Below are 21,738 nucleotides of genomic sequence, written 5' to 3'. Positions count from 1 at the left end.
CTTGACGTTCTAAAAGATTGTTGGGTGTGAGTGCTTCAGGCCAGGAATCGTCTCTTCACCTTTCCTATCACATTTGGAGTCAGAATTCAAATGCTGCACAGTTGAAGCTGCAGTATGTCTGGCCGATAACTTGGTCTAAGGCATCCGTATTCGTCATTTTCATCTGCTTAGTATACTAACAAGGTGGAAAAAGCAGTCCCAGTCCCTCCGAAAGGTAAACCTCTACTCTTTTTAAAGTACTACTAGTGTTTTAAAACTAGGGTGGATAAATTGCACTGTGTAAGTGTACACTGAGAGCCTTGTGAAGTATCCTGGAGAATGCATTGAAATCCAAAATTAAATAAAATTTCTTTCTTATGAATAAGGGGCAAGTGCACGGTTGGGATATTAAATTGTTTTCTTAGGAATAATGTCGTTTTAAATGATACAAAAATGGAATCTTTAAGATATTTTAATTACATATCTGTCATCAGAAAAGAAGCAAAAGAGCATCTGCTCTCCTGTCTCTAAAGCTCTCGAATCGAAATGATTTGCATTTTGTCTCATCTCAGTGAGAACTTCTATTTACTGTGTTACTATCTCAGTAACTTTTTTTAAACGCGTGGCTCCAAGTAGTAATGAAAAGCTAAGAAAGGTTAAAGATATGAAGTGTTCTGGAAGGCAAAATATCTTCTGTGTGTCCATTGATCCAGATTCTAACAGGGATACACAGTGAATATAAAAGTCACTTTTAATTAAACAATCTTATCCTAGGGCACTGAGTGCTCACTTGTCAGGAGTTAGTTTTGCTTCTTCTTGTGCCTTTTCTATGGTCTGGCATCACTTGGTAATTCAACACTTACTGTATGGAAATGGAATATCCTGGGGATATTCTCTGGGTCAACGTGAGCAAGGTTTGCGTTGACTCCCGGTGATCGCTGAACAACTGACCGACCGAGATGTTTCTGTTGAGTGTTCTTGTGAGCACTGCCCTGCAGATGGCTTCTCACTTTCCTCCTCTCATTCAGAAACAGCTTATCTATTTTTTTCGACTGCCTCTTGCAAGCCCCCGCCCCCGTAGCTGGATGCCGGCTCAGCCCCCACACATTCAGGCCTATTTATTCCCGTAAAGATAGTGACACTCGGGGTTTATTCTAAGACAAAATCCTCGCTGCCCAGTGACTAAGGACCTAAGCATGCACACTGCCCCTCTGCTTACCCTCCTAGCCAGCTTGGCTACTCAACATCTTTCTTTCTTTCCCTCAGAATCCCCTGTTTTGGCACACTGCAGTTCACACACGCCTGCCAGGCCACTAATTGATTTCTGAAACCTGACGTTTGTTTTTTGTTGTCTCCCATCTTCCCCAGTGGTACAGGACTACTCAGCAGGGAGGAATGTGAGGAACTAGAAAGTTCAGAGTAATTGAGGATCTGTCCATTCACACGGGCTGGCGGCACGCCAGTGTAGAACCTGGAAAATCTGAAAAATATTTGTCAAGTTTTAACCCTTCTTGGGGAGCGGATGGGGCAAGTTGTCAGCAGGGGTGTTTGTCTTGGTTAAACACGTTCTCCGTATGTTTAGAAGAACATGGCACACACCTTGGGCAAGGATTACATTCCAATTTCGGTACTATTGTACAGGGCTGAGCTAGTTATTTTCTGTGAGATTGCTCGGCGGGGGATTCGAGAGGAACCATTACTTACTTAGAAGTGGCAGTCCTCTTTCCTGAATCTTTATGCCAGAAGTGAAATTTAAGTAAATGCTGTCATATTTGAGCAAAAAGTAGATATTCAAGGATTTTAAAAACTGTAAATGCATCAGCTACGTAAACCAGGCCAAAGCCAGGCTCACATAGACATTCTCTTTAAAAAGTGGGAAAATAAAAAGCGGCAAGGCTATAAAACTATGATCTTAAGAGCATGTCAGATAGTTTTGTGGGCTTTTGTTTCTCCAAAATGGAAAGCCTTGTAAGGAAAAGCGTGTTAAAAAGCTAGTGTGAAATTTAGAAGGATTTCCAGTAATATAAATGGGTCTCCTTGCATTAAAAGTCATGGCCCACCGAAACTGTGGTGACCAAAAAAGGGGGGGGGGTAATCTAGGTAGGTTTAAAAGCAAATTAAAATAAAGATAAATACAAGATGCCTTAACTTTAAATTGGATTAAACTTAAAGGGTAAAAGGAGAAACATTCTGTTAAGAGCTATCAATACCACATTCGGTGGTCTGATCATATTATGAGCATTAAGCACTGAAAGTCTTCCAAAGATCATCTGTTGTTAAAAAGTTAAATCCGACACCAGCTCTATGACCTGTCTCTGAGCTATGTGATCGCATGATTGGGTTTAATAACAGAGAAAATGAGGCCAGATTTTTAAAGATGAAGGCTGGCCACACGAGATTGCTCACTGAGAGAGAGCCCTAGGTGCAAAGACACTTAATAAATAACACTCTGGTATCCTGAACACACTTGTCAGCGTCCTCTGAAAGCGGCAACCACAACTATAAAAATGAATCATTACTAACAGGAAGGAAAAGGGAGAAAAGAAATCGAGTTCACAGTATGATTTTATCTTTGCTGAAGAAGAAAAAGGCACGTGTGACTTTCTGTGCGTATTTTTTTCACTTACCTATGTGCTGGAAAGGAGACCCATACCTCTGGTACACTCTTTGAGGTGCATTTTTTTTTCCCCCTAAAAACTTTGAAAGCGATGGTTCACTGTGAAGTACTCAGTGTGCTCTCTATAAGTACCCTGCTGTAATGTGCTGTCAACATAGGTACACATGTAGTAATAAGAGTACAGACCTTTTTTGTCAATTTATTGTTCCGGCTTCCCAGTAAGCCACACAAAGCCATGTACAAGAACACTAAGGATTAAGGAAAATAGTTTCCTTTGGTCATTGCTGGCAAAAATTTTAAAAGTTAAAAATAAAAAAAAAACAACTCACCCTCCATTAAAACAACCTAGCAAATGGGTAGTAATATATTTGCCTGTAACGTTCCCAGTTTTCAGAGCCGTTGAGTATCTGTGAATGTTTGTAGCTTCTTCGGTTCCCGTTTCGTAGGAAAAGGTGCCACTGTATTTATTAGGTAGATGGGTTATGAGTCTCATCTGAAAATATTAAACTCCATTTCCCCCCTCTGGAGACTACAGTGCTAGCAAAAATAAGCCAAAGATGTAATGTCTATTTAAATACCCGGTTGAGCTGGCTGTTGGTTCTCAAATTAGATTCCACGCTCCGGCTAGAATCAACATGGTTTAAATATTAAAAACTTCATAATTCATACGGCCAACCCCACCTCTTCCCCACATACGGCGACGGAAGGTAGAAATGTCTGTGAAAACTTGTAGCTACTTAAATACCGCAGGGGGAAATATGCCCAGGTTGGTATGCAAGGACTTGAAAAAATGCTTGACATTATAGCTTTTATTCAGGCCGTAAGGGATCTGCCAAGGATAGACAGATCCACTGCTAAAAACACAGAAATGAGAACTCTTTTACATTTGCTACTGTGCCGCCCCTTGTTTTCCTCTAAAGTACGTTTTGTATACTTAAAATCACACACTCATTGGACAAGACTGGAAACCTCAGCCCCCAAACTAGCCGTCTTCTGTCTTCAGCTTTCGAGTTTCAGGTCCTTGCACAACACCTAAGACGTGCAATACTTTTTTTCGCCCTAATCCTGGCAGAGAACAGTTCGGAGAGATCTCCCTCGGCGCCTCCACCCTGATTCCCCCTCTTCCTAGATTCCACCCGCTCCTCTCTTTCCCTCCGCCCAGCCCTGTGCTCTGCCGGCCCAATCTGTCAGAGAAGTTGTGTACAAACTGCGCCGCAGCCCTGCGCGCGAAGCTCATGGCCCTCGAGGGGTGCGGTCGGCCCGTCGGAGGCGGGACCTCGCGGGACTTCCTTCCCATTGGCTAGCTGCTGGCCACGGAGCCTTGCTATTGGCCACCACGCTGCCAGTCGGGTGAGCTGGTCCTGCCTCCCCGGAGTTGGGTGAAATAGAGGCGGGCGTCAAGTGTCAGTAGTCGCGGGGCAGGTACGCGCGCTCGCAGCTTGCTGGTGGAGCTCGGAGGTGGCGGGAGCGGGTTCCGGCGAGCGAGAGAGCTCTGGGGCGGGGCGGGAGAAAGTGGCGGCCAGAGGACCTCGGCGGTGACGCGTGGCCGAGCCCAGGAGTCCCGATCTACGTGCCCGCCTTCGCGAACCGCTGGCCGCCGGCCCAGGGGTCCCCCCCGCAAGCGGCCCCGCGCCGAGTCCGCCGTCCCGCGCCAGCCCGGGCGAAGTGGGAATCGCGATCGCTCCGTGCCCCGCGCCTGTAGTCCCCCGATCGCCCATGGCCACGCGGGTGCTGACCATGAGCGCCCGCCTGGGACCCGTGCCCCAGCCGCCGGCCACGCAGGACGAGCCGGTGTTCGCGCAGCTCAAGCCCGTGCTGGGCGCTGCGAACCCGGCCCGCGACGCGGCGCTCTTCCCCGGAGACGATCTGAAACACGCGCACCACCACCCGCCTGCGCAGCCCGCGCCGCCGCCAGCCGCCGGCCCCCGGCTGCCCTCGGAGGAGCTGGTCCAGGTAAGCCGAGCGGCCGGCCTCCCTCCCCGGGCTCGGGCGTGTCCCGCCACTGCGAGGCGCGGGCGACAGGGGCCGCTCCAGGCTGGGGCACGCGGGAGCCCGGTGCCCGGGTGGGCAGCCCCGCCCTGCGCTCTCAGACGGGGCGCCGTGGAAGTGGATGGGGGAGCAGGGCGGGGGCCCATCCCGATCTGCCCAGAGGAGGCTCAAGACAGCCGCGCGCTCACGCGCACCTAGCCTGTTTTCTGGCGTGGGGATGAAAGCTTGTATCCACGCTCAACTTGACTTAAATTGCTTCACCTTGACCGCTCTTTCCCGATGGCCCTGGCTTAAGAAGTCCACCTGCTTGCGTCCTCTGGGATGAAGTAGAAATGCAGATTGGAGTACTGGGGTTTCATACCCTAGAATGGATTGTAGGGCCCTGTTTGGGAAACTAGAGTCAGAAGATCTAAGGTTGTACTAGAACACTGCTTTTTTTTTCCTTAAAAAGAAACACGCGCACAAAAAGGCCAGGGGTGTTGTTTTCTTGGTGTGCGCGTAAATTTCCTCCCGGAGTCGCGTTGAAAGCTGGCAGTTGGCTCTTACACTTGCCCAGCAGCCGAATTAGAGCAAGCGCCTGTTTCTTTCGCCCACGCACGGGAGTCATATAGCCCAGAAAAAACTTCCCGGGACTTTTAGCTAGTCCAAAGGAAAAAAAAAAAAATTGGAAACAGACCCACATGCAAACAGCTGGAAGAGCTAAAATCAGAAACCACTAACCGCCGCGGGAGCGCAGTACACGAAAGGGTTTTAGTTCGGTTTATTTCAAGACGCTTGGTTTAATAGCCTCTTGCTGTATGCGTATTTGCACCCAGAGCCTATTTCGCGGGGCCTGCCAGTGTCGTCGTGCTTTGAGAGGACAGTGGCATTTGTCAGATGTGACTCACATGGCTAGAGCATGAATCTTTATTTTTAAGTCGTGCATATCCGGGAAATCCTGTCCGTCCTCGTCTACAACCAGATCTTAATGATCTGAGGTCCAAGATGGAATTCTTTGGAAATTTAGGAGCAAAAATAATGACTCCTCTTCACCGATTGAGGTGCAGTGGTTTATTGTTTGGTGAACTATTTCATTTAGTTGGGTTTTGTTCTTTTTCTAACTTGCTTTTCAATGTCAAGAGGAATTGAGAGGAAAAAATTAAGCTTTCGTTTATGTTGGGAGAGAAGAGAACTGGGAAAGGACCGGGCAGGCCGGAAGCTGGATTATGTTATATTTTTAAACAATCAGGGCCTGGGGGATATTGGGTTGTTTCACTTTGGCAGTTTTCTCTCAGGGGATAGATAGCAGGAGGGTAAGGGATGACTGCGCTTTTTACAGAGGAAGGGGGAATGTAGCATTGGCCCACGGAGAGGACATGATAAATGTTTTGCTCATGAGTGTGCTGGCAGTTCAGCAGTCTCTCCCCACCCACGGGCGTCTTAGCACCAGTCTACCAAGGGAGTGATTTTCGCCTTGATAATTAAAGATCTGTTTTAGATAGGGATATGAATAGGAACATTTCATTATTACATTAACCAATTACGAATCTGCTGGTTAAAATCAACATGTACATCAAACGTTGAACCTGTAATTGTTTGGTTTTAGTGGATACGAGGGTTTGCTCCAAACATTGCAATTTTTATTCATCAAAAAAGGCACTGGAATGCCCAGAGAACATTTTATACTAGACAGACCTGAGATACCTGACTCTGCCCACATAAAAGCCCTTTGAAATATTATTTTTAAGATTTGCAAAGGTCCTAGTTTTCAAATAAAGCATGTTAAAGGTAACGGACAGGAACAGAATTGAGGTAGTTTGGCAATGCTCTGATACTGTAAAGCAGATTTATCCTTCTTGGGCTGGGGTGAAACTCGATTGCATCAGAAAGGAATATGTTTTGTCTTTGCCCCCCACCCCCTACCCCGTTGCCTCTCACTCTTGTCTGGGGAGGATTTGGGGAGTGATTTTTCTAAAGACGGGTCCTACAGACTTTTGGTTAACCAATAATTACACAATTGACAATAAACTCCTATGTTTATAAGCAACTCTTAGGAGTTGGCCCCAGTACGGGTGGTGTGAGTTTTTAGTAAGCCCTGTTTGTTTACCCTTCCTGAATGAATCCATAGATTCATTGTATATTTGTATCTCTCTTTTTTTTCTTTTAGACAAGATGTGAAATGGAGAAGTATCTGACCCCTCAGCTCCCTCCAGTCCCAATTCCTGAGCACAAGAAGTATAGACGAGACAGCGCCTCGGTGGTTGACCAGTTCTTCACTGACAGTGAGGGCCTACCTTACAGTATCAACATGAACGTCTTCCTCCCCGACATCACTCACCTGAGAACTGGCCTCTACAAATCCCAGAGACCATGCGTAACCCAGATCAAGACAGAACCTGTTACCATATTCAGCCACCAGAGCGAGACGACCGCCCCTCCTCCAGCCCCGACCCAGGCCCTCCCTGAGTTCACCAGCATATTCAGCTCCCACCAGACCACAGCTCCCGAGGTGAACAATATCTTCATCAAACAAGAACTTCCTACACCAGATATCCATCTCTCGGTCCCACCCCAGCAGGGCCACCTGTACCAGCTGCTGAACACACCAGATCTAGACATGCCCAGTTCCACAAACCAGACAGCGGTAATGGACACCCTTAACGTCTCTATGTCGGCCGCCATGGCAGGCCTTAACACACACACTTCTGCTGTGCCGCAGACTGCGATGAAACAGTTCCAGGGCATGCCCCCTTGCACATACACCATGCCGAGTCAGTTTCTTCCACAGCAGGCCACTTACTTTCCCCCGTCACCACCGAGCTCAGAGCCTGGAAGTCCCGATAGACAAGCTGAGATGCTCCAGAATTTAACTCCACCTCCATCCTATGCTGCTACAATTGCTTCCAAACTGGCAATTCACAACCCGAATTTACCTGCCCCTCTGCCGGTTAACTCACCGAATATCCAACCTGTCAGATACAATAGACGGAGTAACCCTGATCTGGAGAAAAGACGCATTCACTACTGCGATTATCCGGGTACGTGGTCTGTGTGAGCTTGAAGCATCAGTGTTTCGTGTGGTGGTGTGCTCGTACGCTTTCGTGTGCATGCACACATGTTTGCACCGTTTTGAACCTTAGGCATGAAAATATTTAGCAAGGATGTGTTTGTGACCGTTCAAAAATAAATCACCTAGTTTCTCTTAGTATTCTAGTTCTGCATTTTATGCTGGCCTGTAATTAGATAATAGTCTATTGCTTGTTTAAAGTATTGAAAAAAAAAATGGCTAGTCAGACATGATGGCTCATGCCTTTAATCCCAGCAGTGAGGCTGAGGCAGGAACGTCACACGTTCCAACTAGCCTGGGCTACATAATAGCGAGATCCAGTCTCTTAAATAACCATTTCCAAAAATAATTTTTAATGTCTAGACCATTCTAGCAAATTAGTTAACTTGATTTTCTTTCGCTTTTTTTTTTCTTTCGCTTTAGTAGTAAAGAAAACTTGGATTTGGTCTAAGAGATTGTGTCATTAAATTCTAAAGTCTCCTGGAGATGAAATAGGGTGAGAGACAATAGGGTGGTAATGAAGTCAGAGTGTAGGTACCTCTTGGCAAGCACAAGGCCACTCACAGGCCAGATCTAAGAAAGAAGGGTTCCCCTTAGGGTGTGCTCACTCGCATGAGATACGTGACCCAAAATATGATTTGACAGTAATAAATATATCTCCAAGTTGCTGGCGTAAGAGTTTATGGTTAATATAGGTAATAATTTATTGACTGCATGATGTGCCCTGATGTGCTAAATTTAAAAAAAAAATAGGAGTATAGAAAATTATAGCCATCTTGGGTAATGACTTAGTGCACTGTCAGCTCTCTATCCACTAAGTTAAAAAGTACTGGGATAACTCTTAAGTCCCTGAAGCTCATGTTATAGTAAAAAGAACCTACTGGAATCCAATCACAAATGTTCCGTTTGTTGCTTGACTGGACTCTCCATGTTCTTTGATCCTAAAGTGATACATAGGTCGGATCACCTCTGCCTTCTAATAAGATCATCATGGGGGAGGGTGCCTTCAAACTGCTTAACCGAAGCATCCAATACTACGTCTAGCACAAGAGATTTCATCTCTCAAGCCAGATTTTAAACACTGAATCATCAAATGTAAAGGTTTCGAAGGGCCCTGGAAATGACAAGCTGTTCCTCCTCTGTTTCTTTATTTTAGGCTGCACAAAAGTTTATACAAAGTCATCTCATTTAAAAGCTCACCTGAGGACTCATACGGGTAGGTAATTTTCTTGTTAATTCTGTGAGTTGTGTAAATAGTATAAGTGGCATTCATCCCTTTAAAAGCCAGCACGTGTTTGATCTTTTCTTTCTTCTGTCAACTTTTATTTTTAATGGCCTACCTTTTCAGCAAGGGCTTGGCTTAAAATTCAGTTCCCCAAGGAAGCCCGGTTGCAGGAGAGCTGATGTCCCTTCTGTGAGACCTTGCCCTGTCACCTCATGTAGAATTAATGACCCCCCAAACGTAAACAACCGTGTTTACTAATGGATTTTAAAACTTTTTAATGGCAAGGCTTATTCCTGTCTTGAAAGGAGGAAGAAAATTCTTGGTAAATCATCTTGCTTGAAGCTAAAAACCTTGCCACTTACCATGCTGGGCGCTCTGTTAACACCGGTGGCTTCACATACGTGTGTTGAGTGTATTTGCTATGTTTGAGACGGAGGTCTAAAATCTGTAGGGTATTAGAGTGGGGTGGTCAGAATGAAGGGCAATGGTTGAAACTTTACTCCACACCCAACCTCAGTCCTTCCTTGATAGGTTCGAGAGGCCTCATCTTCAGTCTTGAAGCATCCTCTTGAAGCATGCTTTTAAGTTTAGTCTCTAATTTTATAACGATTTGTCTTGTTAAGTTCACAGCAGTCCTTTGCAGGAGCTATTAATTTTGAAACCTCATATCAAAAAACATGTTTAACATGAAATTTGGTAGCGTACTTTATTAAAGGGCTCCACATACCCATAATATTTTCAAGTGTCCGGATAACGTTACTATTGTAATTTTCTTTAAAAAAAAAAAAAAAAAAAAAAAAAAAGCCCTAAAGGAGAAAAACCAGATATAAAAGTGACTGTAGTTTTTCCTCACATACACCCTCCCTACCTAGAGTTCAAAGAATAAGTTTGCTAATAAAAGCAGTGACCTAGCAAAATGTATTATTCCATCATTGCTATGGAAACCAAAGCATTCAACAGTTCCTTTGAATGGGTTGTTGGATTAGTGTGAGGACTTGAATCTCCCTAGGCTAGATGTTACTATGGAAATTGAGTTTTGATAAATGAAGTAGTTATCTCTAACTGCTGCATTAAAAAGTAAAAGCCTTTGAACAAAGGTCAGTGCTGAACCAGAGCCCTGAGAGAGTCTGGTTGCAGGCATTTTGTATGTGTTAGGAAGTAGTGCTTGATATCTGAATGCTAAAATCCAAATGGTGCTGGCGATAGCGTGGCAGATACCGGGCCTTTCCGAGAAAAGGCGTCTCTTGCATTTATCTGTGATAGGAATGGATTGCTTGGCCTGAGGTTTTTTTTGTTTGCAGGTAGTCGTAAACAGAATAATCCAGCATATGATAAAAAAAAAAAAAACAAAAAAACAACTCCAATCTTAAGTTTCTAAAATATGATTGATACGAGCCAGAAGATTCCATATACAAATTCTAAAAAAACAAACAAACAAACAAACAAAACCCCAAAATTAAAATATCCATTTTCTGGACTAGTGTTGTGTTAGGGAAACACTGAACTTGGGTTCTTGCCTGAGCTTTTGATCGAGGGGAAATAGAAGTAGCTTAGAAACATTTGAGCTTTTGTTCTCTCTCCCCCCGCCTTTTCTCTTCTCTCTTTCTCCTCTCATCAGAAGTCCTTGAAACTGGAGAGGAAGGAGGGAATGCGTTTTCTGAGGTTAAAGTCCCATAATAAAGAAGTGTGCAATAGCATATAACGATGTAATCAATTGCTCATTGCGGGGATGTCGTCCGGCCGTATCTAAATAGCCTTTCCACCCTGTCAGGGTTTACTGCTCTGAATGCTTGGATCTGGGATCCTGGAACCTGACCTGCTGGCAAAGAAATTTAATAGTGGGTAGTTTGAACAATGCCTGCACTAATAAAAAAAAAAAAGCAAACGGAGGCAGAGGATCTAGGCCTACTTAGGGTCCCATGCAGCGACCTTTTCACTTGATTATAAATATTGTGGCCTTAAACATCTAATAAGTAAGACCATGTAATGTAGTTTAATAAAGTTTTGTTTGATAGTCTTTCAAATGCCTTGGGGAGGGTTTGTAACAGACTCGTTCATCTGGCTAAACCCGTTCTTGGGTAATCATAGAGCGCGGAGGCTTTCTCCTCATTTCTAGTTTCTAGACAATGCCTCTTAAAATTACCTGTGCTCGCCACCATTGTCTCCCCTCCCTCCCTCCCTCCCTCCCTCCACTCCTGCTCAGTGAGTGGACAGGAAGCCAGCAGAGCTTGTGGGCTGTTTTTTTCTTTTTCCTTCTAATGCCCAGGTCGAGGCAACAGTTTCGTTTTTTTCTGAATAGTATCTCTGATTTAATAGCTTGTCATGCAGTTCTTTCTGTCCCGTTTCCTCCTACTTGGGAAACTTGTTAGGGGACTTTAAAAACTATATGGCGGCGTTGTGTATTTGACGGAATAAAAGAAATGCTTTTCTAATGGTCGCTGGCAGAATGTGAAGCACCCCAGCATTTCTGGAAAGTAATTGCAGTTGCTTTTAAATGTCAAGTTACCATATGCCTCATCCGACTTAAGCAATGAGAAGAACAGCCTTCATCTGTGTTCTGTTTAATGACTTACTTCTGGGGTTCCAGGTAGTGAGTGACTCTAACTTGGGTTACAGAGTGAATCTAACCAAATAGCCTGTCAACAAGCACAGCTCATGCTTCCTAAACTAGGACGAGTAAAACACCAGTCTGCTTTTTGAGTCACAAGTACCATAGCATTCAAGTTTTCTAAGTTCATGGACTTGGATTTCTTTATAGAGAAAATACACAAGAACTTCAAGCTCTTCTGTGTATGGTCACACAGAATCCCTGAGACATAACTATCTGTGTTTATCTGTGTAACACTTGTGGGTTCATATAGGCATCCTTTATGTGGGTGAGTGGGTGCTTGTGTTATTTGTGATACATGTGCACACATTAATATGCTGTTTAGAAATAGTTACGGCCGCTTCTAGGCAACAGTGTCAATAAGTGGTCTATTCCCAAATCAAAATATTTGTACTTTTAATAGCATTTAAAAGAACATTTCATTGAAATTCTTATGCCTTGTGATGTTTACAAGGGAGGGTGCACGTTGCCATCATTCTAAAATTTCTTCTGACAACCTTTCAAAAAACACATAATTCTGCCCTCGTAAATCACCATGATTGATTAAACTGTCTTCTGTCAACAGCTTACAGTTTCTGTGTTCCTATGCTTAATACTGTCTTTTAAAGACAACTTTCTGCACTTTAGGCTACATTAGCGATGAGCGACACCCCAGACTCCTTCCCAGAATTCCATTGGGAAGATGTAGATCACTTTTCAGCTGTGGCTTTCTGCAGCCAGGTAGAATTAGGAATTGTATTATCAAGAAGCAACTCTCAAGCACACAGCTTGGCCGGTCAGGGGCTGAAGAAGAAAAGAGGCAGTTAGAATAGAAACTCCCACAAACCACCATAGAGAACAAGAGTCCAATGGACCCTTGAGTATTGTACTCAAGATCTCCTGATGGAGATGGACTGTAGCCTGTCTCTCAGTGTGAGGGACAAATCTCTACCTTGTCCCTTAAACTGCTATGGGAACCAAAATTATCTAGTGGCATTTATTTGTAAGATGTTTCCATGGTACTTTTAAGTACATAATTTAGGTTCCTGCTTTAGTTTGAAGTGGTTACTAAGGATCCTACGTATAAATGGAGAACCACGTCTTTGCTGGGAACTCATTTTCCATAAGCTATATCAGACATAGTTTTGATAATGTTGACATTGGAGATGTTTTTATTACAGGCTTTTTTTTTTTTTTTTTTCCACTGAAAAGAACAACTAGACTACTCTATGGAAAGGATATGAAAGCCTTTAAAAGAGAACCAGGAAAGATTTCATGTCAGGCCATAATGGATGATGGAGATCGTACGGTTTGGCTCTAGAATAAATGGATATTAGTTAGATGCATAACCTGTTGTATCAGAATATAATTGCATAAGCAAAATATTTTGTAGATATAGTATCTAGTGATTTTCATATTTAAAAACAGCACATTGAAAAGCATCACGATTCAGCATTTGGTTTTAGGCATTGGTATTCTTTTAGTGTTTTATTTCACTAATAGCTTTTTGAAATGTATTTTTACATTGACTTTCAGGCTTACTTTTTTTCTTTTAAGTGGTAGCTTAGAGACTTGTTGGTTTAGACCCCAGGAAAGGTATTTATGAGGAAGAAAGCTTAGGAACAATTTCTTTTTAATGACTCATTGGGAAGACTAAACTTTGCTTCGGGGACGAGTTCTTTCATCTGAAAAACATTTACATAGGAAATTGATCAAACATTGTTTCGGGATGATAAAGCGTATCAAAGGTTAAGTATAATTTAATTCAGCAGGCATTTTTGACTGGTTTTCTGAAGAATCCAAAGAATTAATCTCATTTTACCTTTTAGTTTATAAGCTAGTGGGAGGAGACAGTTCCTACGTAGATGGAATACAATTAATTGTTGGAACTGAGATAGGAGCAGTCAGCCGCGTGAAGGTCGGAGGAATGCAGACAGCAGTATTTAAAAATATAGATTTTAATTACCCAGGAATTTTCCTTTGCTGGGTATTTTTAGTTCTACCTGATGGCCTACATCTTTTCTGGTGAAAGATTAGAAACCAAAGTCATGTCCTACTTGAGGGGAAGAGGCTTGTCTGCCTGTGTAATTCATATTCATGGATATGTAACAAGTCTGATTAAGGACACGGTACTGGTTTAGAGGCACAAAGTGGCTAGCTTTTTTTTTTGCCTAGAAACATCTTCGTGGACTAAATTTCCCTTTGGCAGGTAAGGTAAGCTGTTGGACAGGGGAGCCGGGTGAAGCGCTGGGTATAGATAGGAAAGGGCATCACCCTGTCGAGTGAGTGGATGAAAACATTTCACTGGCATTTCAGGAGCGGTGGGATGGTCTTTCTGTACACTATGAATATGCGTGTGTTTGTTTGTATGTTTGAAGTTAGTTTGGAACCCCGTTAAAAAGAAAACCAATCCAGAGTGGCATCTTTTCGCCAGGAGCTTTGAGAATTTGGTACTTGAACTGTTTGTTAGTGCTTGTTGGGGGCCGAGAAGTAGTCAACTGTGGGACCCACGCTGCCTCCTTCAGCCCCCCGCAGCAAGGTCACCCTCCATTCTACTTTGCTTCAGCAGATGAGTGTTCTCTGGTCCCAGAATAAGGCCCTTGTTGCATGTGACCAGTACTGTAGCCTTTCAGAGCTACGGGGACTATTTCAGTCCCCGTATATAAAAGGACATTTGTGTACAGAGAATCTTTATCCTGTGCACCTTCAGGATAAGTAAGGGATTCTAGTATTTTACACTGAAGACACTCAAAGCAGAGTTCCGATCTAAATAGAGTCGATTACCCCGGTAGGCCTGAGCCTCACACCGGCCTCTCCTGCCTTTCTTCATCTTCATTATGAAAATAAGTGCTCAGACTGGGGCCAGACATTGTTTTCAGAGGGGCAGTGGAGGAGGAATGCAAAACAAAGGGACCATCAGGCACACACAAAATACATCCCACCGTTAACATTCTCGCCTCCCTGCCCAGGGCTTCCTTAAACAACTTGAGTGCATTTGATCCCGGGGACGAAACCACCACCCTGTGCTCGAAAAGCATGGTCTGGACTGCTGAGCCACATCCCCAGCCCCAGCCAAAGCCAGCTTATGTAGTGAAGCTACAGAGTGCCGTGGCCATGGTCCCCAGGTTTTCTTCTAGAGGGAGGGAGCAGAAGGAATTGGGTTTAGAAGAATGTGATGAATTGAGAAATGTGATCAAAGAGGGGGTTCCAGAATATCCTTTCCTCAGATGGACCACTCCTGACGTCTAGGAAGGATTAGCTTTGGAAGTGAATCTTTCTCTGTTAGAAGTGTAGGAGACTGCTACAAACCCTAACAAAATCTTGTCGTGGAAAAGTACTGGCATGGTTGTATTTTTTAAAAAAAGTCAATGAGTCCAAATCACTGTCACTTCTCAGATATGATGTAAATACTATTTTCCATGACTCCTTCAATGGTTCGTTTGCCCCTTTCGGTTCTTAGAAGCAAATCTGATGGTGAGCCTATGTGAAGATCGAGTTCCCACAAGTCTGTGATGGTAGGGAGCCCAGCTATTGGTCAGGGACCAAATCTTCTATCAAGCTAGGTAGGCATTTAGTGCAGGTGGTGTCCTCTTGAGTTAATGTTAGTTTTAGTTCTAGTGGTTAGGGGTTTTATCTTTATTATATATTGATTAGACTGTCTTTTCATCATTGAGAAAGAAACATAAATTTACTGTAATAAACCTTAGAGTTACCTCATTTCCTTTGTTACAACAGTCTATGTAGAACTTTCTAGAAAAGGACCTTGGTATGCGACTATTGAATATGTTCAACAGAGCAGAGAAACCTCCCATTCTATTGTAGATTCAGAATCCCCCCCATCCCCCCGTTTGGTTTTTTCAAGACAGGATTTCCCTGGTCTTGGCTGTCCTGGAACTCTGTAGACCAGACTGGCCTCAAACTCACAAAGATCTGCCTGCCTCTGCCGCCCGGGTTCTGGGATTAAAGGTGTGCTACCACTGCCTGTTGATATCATCAGAGAAGAAGAGAGAATGTTTTTTATTGAGAGTGTTTTTTGAATAGTTGGCGATACAAGCATTATTGAACCCAGCGGAAGGAACCTCGTTAAGGTTACTTCTGGAGATGGCCAGTGCTAGTACTGAACAGCTTCCAGGGTCCCCTAAAAGATGAGGCCCTGACCTCATACAGTCTAGGTTTTAAGGCCTTTTGTGAGTCTGTTAGCTGTCCTGTTCTCTTCACGAGAGACTGTAGAATCTGAGTAGCTTTGAACAATATGTATGTATCCATCCCTTGCATCTTGGAAAGAGTGTAATAGTGTTTGCTAATGGAAGATTTAAGTGGGACATTAAAGAAAGTGGCCGTCCAGGACTCTTAGTGTGGAGCCGATGGGTCAGCTGCTAACTTCTGGAGTTGTCTGAGAGTGGAAGGAGAGAAGAATTACCTGGCTCTTGAGCAGACTTCTGGAGGCGCCGTCAAGCCTTGTCTCTTGCTCTGAGGTGTTTCTAGAAGCTGGAGCTGTTAGCCAGCCTGCTAATAGCTTTATCAGCATGAGGCATATGCGTGTTTAACTTGGACATATTTCCCAGAGATTAGGGGTTCTTCAGCCATCCCTATAGCTTTAAGGGAGAGGAGAAGAAAATGCACACTGTGAGATAAGGCGGAGGGCTTCCACGCCACACAACCGGCCACTGTTTTCACTTTGCCTTTCCATAGTTTGACGCTAGCAGCAGGAGGACTTGGAAATACAGTGGATGTTGAAAGAGCTTAACTAAGTATTTCAAATTGGTGGTATTGGACGGGGGTTCTTTAAAAATCCAATTACTTTTGAAAGCTCTATCCTGTTGAAATATAACTTGGAGGAAGTCAGTTTGCTTTCCCAGAAGTACTGACCGTAGTGTTTCTGGCCGAGGAAGAAAGGCTTAAGTCTGCTTCCAGGCCAGAAATGGGGTACCAGCTTCCTCTGCGATGTTTCACTTGAACAGTGTTGACACTTGAACAAATCCCATAGAAACAACTCCGAGTGGGGGGTAGTTGTCCTTGCTTTATAGGAAGTCTTGGCCCTGGTAACTGCCCTTCCAGACACTGGTAGTATTCTTGGCTGAATAGGCTGTAGATGCCCATAAATTGAGAGCAAAACCTCAAATGTTTTAGGAACTTTAATGGCTACTGTATGTCAACCAATCACTAAAGTCAACTTTACAAAATATTGGTGCAGTTTATTGCTTTGCAGCCAATAAAAACAGTGAACAAAAAGAGTCCAGTGTCCCCCTGCTTCTAAAGCAAACTTGAAAACTTAGTTCTCTGTATGTAATTATTAAATTCAAAAGGCTTGAATGATCCTTCTTAAACTGAGACTCCCGAGGAAGTTTTTTTTTCCCTTGATTTAAACATCAGAATTAGACCTCTCCCCCAGGAATGACAGGAAAGCCGTGTTTGTTACTGTGATTTGTTTTCACTAGACATTTCTGTGTGAAGTTCTTTCTTCTGTTTGATTGACGTCTCTGAGCCGGACAGTTAAAGTCACCACCAGCGTTAAAATCCTTTCTGTGACTCCAGCACTGTGTGTGAATGTAAATAGAAATGACTTTTCTGTTATTTAAAAAAGCCCGAGTGTCAGTGTAACTTTCTAGGTTGAGTTTACTATGAGGGAGCAAGGTACACACTTTTAATTCACCCAATTGGGCTACATGGTGAAATATCCACACAAAAGATGTGTGTGTGTGCATGTGCACACACACCTGTGATGAGGGAGAAATCTAGAATTGAGATATGTATTTGACTTGACATTTTTGAAACAGCATCTTGTTATATATGCTTAGGCTGGTTTCCAACTCCTAACTCCCCCTGCCTCAGCCTCCCCAGTACTGGGATGACAGGAATTTACCACCATGCCTGGCTGAGATGTGCATTTTAAAAACTGGAATGGTTAAGAACCAAAAGGTGGTTAGTTGTGAGTATGCCTTACATCAGAGGCAGAAGGTGGGGGAGCAGAGGGAAGGCTAGGGTGTAAGGCTATCCTGTAAGTGAGGGTGAGATGCCATGGGGCCATTGTCATTCGGTTCATGCTGGCCTTTGCTTCTTTGTCCTGTGAGGTATTAAGTAGTTTTGGAAGTTAAGTGGCTGGCAAATTTGGGAGAACATTAGGAATCATACAAATTGTACAGTGGCATTGGCTCAAATATCAGCTCACTGTTTGTTGCAGAAGGCTGGGGAAAACAGAAGAAATTGGGACAGGTTTTTAGATGTCAGCCTCGTTCCCCGAGGCCTGGCCTTTTTGTTCTATTTGTGGTATTCCACAAATTTTTCTATCCTGGACAATTGCCAAATTGTTCATGGAATAAATTTGGTAGAGGTTGAGACACAGGGTATTTCTGAATAGCCCTGGCTGTCCTGGGTCTCACTTTGTAGCCCAGGCTGGCCTCGAACTCAGAGATCCATTGGCCTCTGCCTCCTGAGTGCTGGGATTAAAGGTGTGCACCATCTCATAGAGCAATGTTGGTAACCTTTGTGGAGCAACACTGGGCGCCACAAAGTTCAGTCCACGTGTGTGCCAGCAAATGCTAGTCGCTCTTCCTTGACTTACATGCTGAAGGACACAGGTTCAATCCTCAGCTCTCAAAACAAAACAAAAACAAACTGAAGAGGTCTGACCAGACCACGGTGCACGCCTTTAATCCCAGCACTGAGAGGCAGAGAGGCAGGGGGATCTCTGAGTTTGAGGCCAGCCTGGGCTACAGAGCAAGTTCTAGGACAGCCAGGACTACACAGAAATTCTGTCTTGAAAGGAAAAAAAAAAGTCTCTTAAAAGAGAAAAAAGGAGTCCACAGCCTGTGTGTGCCAGGCTCTATGCCGGGAATCTAATTCAGAGAAAACTAGGAGCTTCATGGTGAAGGTGTGATCTGAGCAGCTAGCTCCCTCACTGGCTTTAGCCGTCATTTTTTTACAGTAATTAAAGTTTGGTTATGGAGAATCCTTATTTGTAAGATGACATCCAAAGGCACGTGCTCACTTTAAGGATCTATTTTGCATTTGCCCCAAAATTTCCATTCTTCAGCCTTCCCTTCACCTCCATCTCAGTATCTTTAGCATGTAGACCAGGCTGGCCCGGGGTGTTGTGAAAGGCAAGGTGGGCCACCCCCCAGCCAGTCTTCTGAAAGACGCTTAGATTCCAGGTGGCATCCCCTTGGAAGGACTCAAGAGGAATGCTTCTTCGCGGGGCAGCCCTGTTCCGTTCCCAGTGGGGGGCTGAGTGTGCTGTGCGCTCTGCGCTTGGTCTTGGCCGCGGACCACCTCACCTTGTCTCTTCCTTGTCACAGGCGAGAAGCCCTACAAGTGCACCTGGGAAGGCTGCGACTGGAGGTTCGCGCGGTCGGACGAGCTGACCCGCCACTACAGGAAGCACACGGGCGCCAAGCCGTTCCAGTGCGGGGTGTGCAACCGCAGCTTCTCGCGCTCCGACCACCTGGCGCTGCACATGAAGCGCCACCAGAACTGAGCACTGCCAACCGCCCGCCCGCCCGACGCCTCGCAGTCCGCTCCGCCACCCTTTACACCGCAGATCTAACTTCATAAAGAGAGAGAGAGAGAGAGAGAGAGAGAAAAGCAAGAGAACTGGAAATGTATATTTTGTATATTTGAGGCCACAGGGAATACATTGTATTGATACCAAAGTGTTTGGTTATTTGGAGAAGCTGGAAGCTTGCTGTCATGCCCACACCGCTGGCTTTAGCCCAGCAAACTTCATCTCCAGACAGGCAGCCACATCTCAGTATGGGGAACCGGTGGGGGCGCACGGGTGCGTAGGCTGTTTTTCTATACAGACTGCACACGCAATCATTTGTGACATTTAGCATAAACAAACCAGTTGGCAGGCACCCGGACAGACTCTCAAGATTTTACTTGACGTGGACTCGTTTTTTTTTTTTTCTCAAGATTAGATTATTTCCATAGCGGAGGTACACGGTGGTGTACCCGGCAATTCACAAATAGCCATTGAACAAATGTGTTTTTGTTTTTGTTTTTTTATATGAGTTGCCTATATTTGCTATTCAAAATTTTGTAAATATGCAAATCAGCTTTATAAGTTTATTACAAGTTTTTAAGGATTGTTTGGGGGGAATCATACTTCTTTTGAAATAACTACGAATACACTTTAAGTTAGAATTTGTGGTTAAGATACCTCTCAAAAAAGTTACCAAATCCATTTCTTTGGGGAGGGAATAATCATCCGAATGAGTAAAATGGAAATTTCACTCTGATTGAAATAAGATTGTTTATTTTAAATATGAAAGTTTTTTTTTATATGAATTTAAACTGAAGAGCTTAAAGATAAAGTTACAATACACGGACATTAAAGTTCTTACCATACATTAAACAGTATCATTTTTAAGTGAGAAAGGACTGGCTGTCATATATGTCCTTGTTGAACTTAGGACTCTGTTTTCACTTGTGGAAGCATTGAATTTCCGGTGCAGTGTTCTTGGACTGGGACGTTTGTGTTTGCTCATGCAGTACTGTTGGTTAAATGACAATTTATGTGGATTTTTGCATGTAATATCCAGTGAGACACAGTAATTTTATTGAAATTACAGTGCAGTGTAGTTAATCTGTTAATACTGACTCGGTGTCTGCCTTTACTATCAGTGATATGTTGAAAGCTTACCAATATGCAATATCATAGGAATGTGACGTTGATGCTGTTAACCAAAGGGCAGAAATCAAGCAAAATGCCAAAAGCGGTCTTAATTGAAAATTTTAATTTTTGTTTTTAAAATATTGTTTATCATTATTTATTTTGTGGTAATATAGTAAGTTTTTTTTTAGAAAACAATTTTCATAACTTGATAAATTATAGTTTTGTTTGTTAGAAAAGTTGCTTCAACGTGTAAATAGGTGACAAACTGGTGTAAATAGTTTTGTAAGAGGCTTCCAGATGTTTATACGTGGACACATCTACATCAAAAGCGTAAATGGGCTGCTGTTTTGCTTCTTTGTCCCTTATTTTTGTATTGTGGTCACTTCCTATGCAAATATCGGAGCAAGCAGCTGTATAGTTGTAGAATTTTTTGAGAGAATGAGATGTTTATATATTAACGACAATTTTTTTTTTTTTGAAATAAAAGTGCCTAAAAGATTTATATGGTGCCTTCTTTACCTTCTATAGTAGATTAAGAGCAAATCATGAGACCAGCTTTTTCCGTGGGTCCACAGAGACAGCCCAGGGACCTGGGTGCACATCAGGTGCATGCCTGTAATCCCAGCCTCTCAGAGGCTGAATTCAAGGACACAGGGAGATCCTGTCTGAAAAGAAAAAACAAAACACTTTGAATCATGCCTCCTTTAAGACAAAAGGATTTATTTAGAAATTAAATGGAATTCAGACTGGGTGTGTATCTCAGTTGGTAGAGTGGATTGCCTAGCTGGCATACACAAAAGCCCTGGGTTCTAGCTACAGCCCTACGTCAGCCAGGCAGTGGAGGTGCCCATCTGTAATCTCAGCCCAGATGGAGCCAAGAGGATCTGAAGTTCAAAGTTACCCTCTGCCACAAAGTTCAAGGCTGTGCTGAGCTACCTGAGATCCTCTCTCAAAACTGAAAATAAGAAATAAGACTATAAAGGGTACATTCCTGAGGACCTCACACACACTGTGCCGGTTGGAGGTGCTGACTTAAGCTTGTGTTATTTTGAGAGATTATATTGTCAGGTGAAATTCTTTTTTTGTTTTGAAACGCTTCCTCTATGTAGCCCTGGCTTTCCTGGAGCTAGCTAGCTATGTAGCCCAGGCTGGCCTTGAACACAGAACCATGTGCCTCTGCCTCCAGAGTGCTGGGATTAAGGGTGTGCACTACCACACCCATCTAGGAATGGATTTTTGAAGTTGTAATTTATTTCCCCCCAGTGCTGGGGCTCAAACCCACAGCCTTGTGGAAGGGCAAGGGTAACTAGGGGAGAAGTCTGTTGACTTCCCGGGCCAGGTTGATCGAGGTCTAGACCAACAGTGAGACGCCATGCTGACAGTGTGCCCCCTGATGAAAGGAAAACTTGCCTCTGAGATCTTAGAACATCTGTAGCCTGTGCCATGAGAGGCAACAGGCAGTACCGGGGCATCCTATCAAATGCTGTGGAGGTCAGGAAAGCACTCTGAAGCTATTGGAGAGGCGTGATAACCAAAAGCAGGGCTGGAGGAAAGACGGGAAGTGGCCTGGTGGCTAGGTACCTGATGGAAAAAATGAGGAGGAGGAGGAGGAGGGAGGGCCAAGGAAACTCGTGAAGGATGATGTAATTAGTGTGCCAGTGTTCATCCACTGGTAATTCTA

At 43.9% G+C, this 21,738-nt stretch overlaps 1 protein-coding gene and 1 long non-coding RNA gene across 4 annotated transcripts; one reads left to right on the top strand and one right to left on the bottom strand.

Annotated features, from left to right (window-relative positions):
* Positions 1-70: 70 nt before the first annotated feature.
* On the top strand, positions 71-20,557 carry Klf5 (Kruppel like factor 5). Of its 3 annotated transcripts, none has more exons than XM_037208355.1 (4): positions 71-214; positions 6,732-7,602; positions 8,788-8,847; positions 18,739-20,557. In XM_037208355.1, exons 2-4 carry the CDS (start codon positions 6,744-6,746, stop codon positions 18,915-18,917), a joined length of 1,098 nt encoding a protein of 365 aa, XP_037064250.1. In that variant the 5' UTR covers positions 71-214; positions 6,732-6,743; the 3' UTR covers positions 18,918-20,557. The 3 variants fall into 3 exon arrangements, with proteins under 3 accessions (XP_037064250.1, XP_028732992.1, XP_028732994.1); XM_028877159.2 differs by lacking the exon at positions 71-214 and adding an exon at positions 4,012-4,549; XM_028877161.2 differs by lacking the exon at positions 71-214 and adding an exon at positions 5,606-5,625.
* On the bottom strand, positions 15,428-18,806 carry LOC119088499. The gene is made up of 2 exons (XR_005092144.1): positions 18,718-18,806; positions 15,428-16,980 (listed from the first exon to the last, which is right to left on the bottom strand). It is a non-coding gene; the product is annotated as an uncharacterized LOC119088499 (long non-coding RNA).
* Positions 20,558-21,738: the final 1,181 nt, after the last annotated feature.

This window comes from Peromyscus leucopus, chromosome 9, assembly GCF_004664715.2.
Source record: "Peromyscus leucopus breed LL Stock chromosome 9, UCI_PerLeu_2.1, whole genome shotgun sequence".
In the NCBI taxonomy this organism is placed as follows: domain Eukaryota; kingdom Metazoa; phylum Chordata; class Mammalia; order Rodentia; family Cricetidae; genus Peromyscus; species Peromyscus leucopus.
The sequence above is the reverse complement of the archived record's forward strand: the minus strand, read 5'-3'. Positions and strand labels throughout refer to the sequence as shown.

Excerpts from the sequence above, each read along its gene's own strand:
- Klf5 (XM_028877159.2), top strand. The coding sequence starts at position 4,313 with ATGGCCACGCGGGTGCTGACCATGAGCGCCCGCCTGGGACCCGTGCCC. Across the intron at positions 7,603-8,787 it reads TCACTACTGCGATTATCCGG|GCTGCACAAAAGTTTATACA; the intron begins GTACGTGGTCTG and ends TCTTTATTTTAG. Across the intron at positions 8,848-18,738 it reads TCACCTGAGGACTCATACGG|GCGAGAAGCCCTACAAGTGC; the intron begins GTAGGTAATTTT and ends TCCTTGTCACAG.